The following is a 7,149-nucleotide window of genomic DNA, read 5'->3' as shown; positions in this document are numbered from 1 at the left end:
AGTACTCGATATTATGGGTAAATAGTTAAATACGGGATGATTAGCGACTAGCGACCATCCCAACTGATATCTTATTCTTCCGTTGTTTTTTTTGGACAAATCTTTCATTTTTTTTAGACCACAGTCACTCAGATTTTATTATTTTCTATGTAGTGAATATTATTTCATGCTGATATTGTAAAATTCAAAACGAGACAACGGAGACAAAAATTAGTAATTTCCTATGTTACATGGAAACGGAAGCGGGTACGTGGAAGCGGAAGCGTAAGGAAGCGCAGAAGCGAGATTTTTTTAAATATTAGGAAGCGGGTACGTGTTGGAAGCGTATATCCATATATATATATATATATATGCAAAATTTTAAAAAAAATTAGGACTAAAACTTATATGATTTAAATTTGAAATAAAACATTTATTCATTTATAATAATTTTGAAATAATTTCATATTAAAACTGTAAAAATACACATAAATTACGTTTACAAAAAATATTATATTAATTATTTTTAATACTTCATAAATAATTGACACAATATGTTTCAATGTGTGCTATATCTTTAATAAAAAATCTCAATGCATAAAGATAATTTATAGTATTATTTTTGATATTTGTATATTTATAACTCAATATTCATTACTATTAATTTTTTTTTTATATAGATGAAAACTATGGTTTTATATTTTATTGATATACATTGTATTTTGTTTTTTAAACGGAAGCGTGATTCTAAAACGGAATCATAAGCTTCCAACATGTTTTTAAAGAGAATATTTTAGAAACGTTTTGGAAGCGAGATTCCGCAAGCTTCCACGAGGTTCCGATTCCGATTCCGGTTCCGAAGCGGGAAGCGGACGTCCGATGAAGCTTCCGTGCAACGTAGGTAATTTCACAGAGTTAGCTAGATACGTGGATCAGGAGCAGCCAGCTTGTCAGAAGAAACAAACGAATTTGATGTTTCACGTGGATTTATCTGGTCTTTTGACTCTTTTCTTTCTTTCCACCTCCAAAAAGATGAAAAGGTATTAGTCAATTATCATTGGATTCCAATTTCTAGATTACATACCAATGTCAGTGTTAAAAAAATATACATACCAACGTTCAGATCTGTAATCTGATAATTAGAACTCATGAAAAAGTTAATAAATTACTTTTCATTAAAAAAAGAACACAACCACCGTTTTTTAAATCTTCGGAGCTGACGACACAGCAAAGAAACCAGTTCGATCGGCGTGACCAATATACTCTTTCGTACTTCAACTCTTTAACTCACTTTTGTCTCTCCCTTTGTTAATAATAAAACACAAACTCACAAAACAAGACAGCAAAAGTAAAAAAGAAAATGGCAGAAGAATATATCACCACCACCACTCTCGCTACACCGGAGAATCAACCATCATCGGGACTAACACCTCCACAAGAATCAAACTCTACTCACCAAGTCTTGGCGACTGAGATTGAAACTCCAGAGAAAGCTACCGAGACTAACCCACCGGAAAATTCAGTAGCCGCCGCGGCTCAGCCTGAAGTAACACCGGAAGAGCAACGCCCACCAAAAGTAACGGAAACAGAAACGGCGTCAACGGAGAAAAAAGAGACGTCGGAGAAGGAAGAAGCTGCTGAAGAGGACAAGAGAATTCCACAGAATCTTGGCTCGTTCAAAGAAGAGAGCAGCAAGCTCTCCGATCTCTCCGATTCCGAGAAGAAATCTCTTGATGAACTGAAACATCTTGTGCGAGATGCTCTAGACAATCACCAATTCGGTTCAGTACCTAAACCGGAAGATGGCAGCAACGCACCTGAAGAAGTCACGATCTGGGGAGTACCGCTCCTCAAGGACGACAGAAGCGACGTCGTTTTACTGAAGTTCCTACGCGCTAGGGACTTCAAGGTGAAAGATTCGCTGGCAATGCTCAAGAACACAGTCAAGTGGAGAAGGGAGGTCAAGATCGACGAGTTGGTCGATGAAGACCTTGTGGATGATCTAGACAAGGTGGTGTTCATGCATGGGCACGACCGAGAAGGACACCCGGTGTGTTACAATGTCTACGGTGAGTTTCAGAACAAGGAGCTTTACAACAAGACGTTCTCTGATGAGGAGAAGAGGAAACATTTCTTGAGGACGAGGATTCAGTTCTTGGAGAGGAGTATAAGGAAGCTAGACTTCAGCTCCGGTGGAGTTTCCACCATTTTTCAGATCAACGATATGAAGAACTCTCCGGGACTGGGGAAGAAAGAGCTTAGATCGGCGACCAAGCAAGCCGTGCAGTTGCTTCAGGACAATTACCCTGAGTTTGTCTTCAAACAGGTACATCAATTGTTGTCTTGGTCAATGTTCAAAAAATCGCCAGGCAGTAATTAGACACTTGGGATTAGTGTCTAGGCCTCCTAACCGATTTTCTAAAAAGTTTATAAAAAATTAAAATATGACTGATTTGCCGCATGTACTGATTTTTAGAACACTGAACCTTGGTGATTGAGCTTGTTGTCTAGATTGAAACATGATTGAAATTGAGGTTTAAATGTTTCGTTGATTAATTTTTTAGGCCTTCATCAATGTTCCCTGGTGGTACCTTGTGTTTTACACTGTGATTGGTCCGTTCATGACACCAAGATCAAAGAGCAAGTTGGTGTTTGCTGGTCCGTCAAGATCAGCCGAAACCCTTTTCAAGTAAACATTCGAAATATTTGTTCTTTTTTTTTTTGTGGTTTCGTTTGCTTGTTTAGTCTCTTTACGACCATCAGACTCATATGTTGAAAAATGTGGACTATATAGATACATATCACCTGAACAAGTCCCGGTACAATACGGAGGATTGAGTGTAGATCCTTGTGACTGCAATCCAGACTTCTCCTTGGATGATCCAGCCTCAGAGGTCATTGTCAAACCTGGAACAAAGCAAACTGTTGAGATCATAATCTATGAGGTTAGTGCATTTACACCTTCAACTCCTCATTACCGTCGTGTCATATTCTCAAAGCATTATATAATTGATGTCATCATGTCCCAAGGTATTTGAGTAATAATGATATTCATCCTATTTGTAGAAATGTGAGATTGTGTGGGAGATAAGGGTAATTGGATGGGAAGTGAGCTACAAGGCAGAGTTTGTGCCTGAAGAGAAAGATGCTTATACGGTGGTTGTACAGAAACCGAGGAAGATGAAACCATTCGATGAACCGGTGTTAACCCAGAGCTTCAAAGTGAATGAGCTTGGCAAGGTTTTACTCACTGTAGACAACCCAACCTCTAAGAAGAAGAAACTCGTTTACAGGTTCAGTGTCAAACCACTCTGAAGTGAGATGCCTTCTTTGTGTTTTGTATATGAGAGTGCTTGGTTTATCATATCATTTTGTATGTTTGGTTTACACTTACACGATAGAGGTTCTGCATCTTTTACTCATGTAATCATTTGAGAATAATCTTATTTTACATGACCTTCTATAATAAAGATCTTGAATATCTTTAAGTCTCAATCGTTTATTGATTGTGTATGTTTATGAAATCAACTGTTATGGCTCATTATGTGTCAGTGCAATATCAACGATAAAATACAGGTTTTGTTATATTCAACTGAAATAAATTAAAGAGATCCGGCTGTTGATTTACACGTTGTAACAACTTCTCGACACTGACATATGTAGGTGTCTGGAGACAGGAGTAGGTGGAAGAAGTTGCAATGGTCCTGCTTACCCAAGCTGTTGCATCATTCAAATGCCAATTATGAATCTGGAAATTATTTTCAAAATGAATGCTAATTTCAACAGTAAACAGGTGTTTTTATTCATTTAAAAAACATCCACCTACTAATTTTATCATATATATATGGACAAATGAAAATATTTAATTTAATCTATGAGTAGTACTGATGGACGTGATTGATGGATCAACAACCGCATCTATTTTGATGTAAATCTTAGCTTAAAATTATTCTCTTTTCTTTTCTAAAAAATTTATCATTTTCCTTGAGATTATACTACCTCTACTAGATGATTTCTTCATCATTGCATGTCTAGGATCGTCTCTACCGATGAGTGAAAACGAATACCCAACTCTATACTGCCTCGTGACCCAGTTGAACCGTCTGATATATCATACCAAAATGAAGTAGTAGTTCGATTTCGGACCTCAACAATTGTATGCCAATCCTCTATATTTTAGTAACTTTTTTACATCCCTGAGTCGATTATATTTTTAACAGCCCAAAATAGGGGTGGGCACTTTACCCGAAATCCGAAGTGGCACCCGAACCCGATCCGAAAAACTCGAACCGAAATCCAAACCGAGATAGCAAAATACCCGAACGGGTATTGAATAAGGAGAGATTGGATACCCGAACCCGAACGGATAATACCCGAACCCGAATGGATATCCGAAGATAACCGAACATATGTATAATTAACCTTATATTTCTAGTTTATATCTCTCATTTTATAAAAAATATTTATATTGATACTACACATACTTTAAGTTCATATGATATACATACAATTACGGAAAAAATGATTTGTTAATCACTTAAAATGCATGTCAAGTTTTTTATTTCAAAAATTAACAAAAACTTACATAAAAAAAAAACTAAATTAATGCCTTTTTAGTTTTAAAATGTTATATCAAAATCTATTAACCATTCAATCTATTAAAAATAGAAAATTAGTTAACTAAAAGTTATATTTTTAAATACAACAAACTTGAGAAATGAAAATTTTAATTTTTTTTTTCAAAATCTAAATATCCGAACCCGATCCGAAATAACCGAATCCGAACTAAAAATATGCGAACCCGACCTGAAGTACAGAAATATCCGAACGGGTTCTAGACCTCTATACCGAAATACCCGAAAATCCGAAATACCCGATCTAAACCCGAACGGGTATCCGAACGCCCACCCCTAACCCAAAACAACATTTGCGGACTAAATATCTACTGGTCTAACGTCCAACTTAGCCATAGAAAACTCTGAGGTGATAATATGCACCATTGCCACCATATGAGTTTCAAACATCTCATCTTATTTGCTTCTGTTACTGACCTCACTTTAATTCTTCTTTCTTACGTTGGTTTACACACATCCTTCTAAACAATTTTGGTTTTCCGTTGGACTAGATCATGTCGAGATATACTCTATCATACATGCTTTTGGCAACATGAAAACGGAAATCCAAAAAATATTCTGAAGCTATAAATTACTGAACCATATATATTTATTGAAGTGTTCCAGCAAATAAGAGATGTTTAACCGTCTATGTGTGAGATCAGATTTTTTAATAGAAGCGTGTATTAATAATTTTTGCACTAATATATTTTTCCAACATTTTGCATTATATATATATATATATATTATTAAGCAGAAGGCACTAATTTAAATATATATATATATATATATAATATTAAGCAGAAGGCACTAATTTAAATTGTATATCGTATGAAATAAACTTTTAAGTGGAATATGTATTATGTTTTTAGTTAGTTCAAAATTTACTAATAAATTTAAATATAAATTGATTAAAATTTTCTAAATAAAATTAGACGTAAGATTAGTGATAATGTTTTCTTAGCTAGTTTACATTTACGTATTATTGAAAAATATGTATACTAAATATAAGAAATTATAAAAAATATGTATACTAAATATACGAAATTATTAGTTACTTTTCTCAACAAAAAAAAAAAATAAGTTACCGTTGTTGGGTTAACACCTTATCATTTATCGCGCCTTTCCCTAATACTAAAAGTCGAAAACGATATAACGAACAAACCTATAACGTATGTCTATCTACAAACACCACATACCTCTCCATTTATGGAAGTGATTAACCAACAACAATTGTTGTTATTCTTGGATTCACCTCCTACGGTAAACTTCTAGGTTCACCAACCAATAAGATTTCATTATTTCAAATTTGATATTTTTTTAAAGAAATAAACAAAATATTGTCAAGTTATATTATGTTTTTAAAATAAAAAGATTAAAAAAATAGTAGTTACAAAATAAAATTAGATTTTTTTGAAAAAATTTAACGTCGTGAAAGAACACTAAACCCTAAATCCTAATCCCTAAACCCTAAACCCTTGGGTAAACCCTAAACTCTTGGATAAATCACAAGCTCTAAATAAAAAACACTAAACACTAAAACTCTAAACCCTAAATCCTAAACCCTAAACCCTTGAGTGTTTTAGTGTTTTTTTTTGTCATCAACTTTACAGACTCATATTAACTCTGTGAACCAAACTGGGAGATCTTGATCCATGTGAACTACAAAAGATGTTTCCTTCCTAGCACTACGGACTAAGCTATCCGCCTTATTGTTCTGCGTTCTTGGTACATAGATAATCTATGCTTAGAAAAAATTCTCTTTAAGGCATGTTTATATCTTCCAAATAACTTGCAAATGTTGATATTAATTTTTGATTTAGAGTTTAATATTTATCCAATGATTTAGGGTTTACCTAAGGTTTTAGGGTTTAGGATTTAGGGATTAGGATTTAAGGTTTAGTGTTTTGCTGATATTAATTTTTTTTGTAATTATTAGTATTTTTTTTTACTTTTTAATTTTAAAAACATAATATAATTTGACAATATTTTGTTTTATTTTTTAAAAGATATTGAATATTAAATAACACAATTCTATTGGTTGGTGAACCTAGAGGTTTTAGGGGGTGAACCCAAGAATAAGTTTATTTCAATTGTGTGAAAGTGAGACTTTTATTGTTTCCTTTGTGGATTAAATAAGGAAAAGCAAAAAATAATCGATGAAGAAGCACATGCGACAACTATGGCTAGTAGTGAATGTGTTCAAATTTCATTCATGGCTTTTTGTGTTGTATCGGTCCACGCACGACCCTCCTTTTTGTATTGTTTGTTATTTATATGCATTTTTCTTATAAACTCCTAACTGTCTTCGGACCCGACATTATGATCACTATCATTTCTCATACATCATGTCTTGTTTACATGTTATCTATTCATTTCTGTAACCATTACATATTCATGCTTTGTAGTTTGTACTAATTAAAAACTCAACTTCAGTTGCTTTTAAGATGTCAATCTGCTTTTATGTATTATACTATTATGTATAAAGTCATATATTAAGTTTTTGTTTTAAAATGAAAAGGATTTGTTTCAATCATCATGGCAAGGGCCGTAGTTT

General features: G+C 33.8%; 1 protein-coding gene across 1 annotated transcript; it reads left to right on the top strand.

Annotated features, from left to right (window-relative positions):
• Positions 1-1,096: 1,096 nt before the first annotated feature.
• Positions 1,097-3,460, top strand: LOC106371088 (patellin-3-like). Its single transcript, XM_013811118.3, has 4 exons — positions 1,097-2,305; positions 2,544-2,668; positions 2,774-2,924; positions 3,046-3,460. Exons 1-4 carry the CDS (start codon positions 1,340-1,342, stop codon positions 3,292-3,294), a joined length of 1,491 nt encoding a protein of 496 aa, XP_013666572.2. The 5' UTR covers positions 1,097-1,339; the 3' UTR covers positions 3,295-3,460.
• The last annotated feature ends 3,689 nt before the right edge of the window (positions 3,461-7,149 follow it).

The sequence above is a fragment of the Brassica napus genome, chromosome A2, assembly GCF_020379485.1.
Source record: "Brassica napus cultivar Da-Ae chromosome A2, Da-Ae, whole genome shotgun sequence".
Taxonomy (NCBI): Eukaryota; Viridiplantae; Streptophyta; class Magnoliopsida; order Brassicales; family Brassicaceae; genus Brassica; species Brassica napus.
The sequence above is the reverse complement of the archived record's forward strand: the minus strand, read 5'-3'. Positions and strand labels throughout refer to the sequence as shown.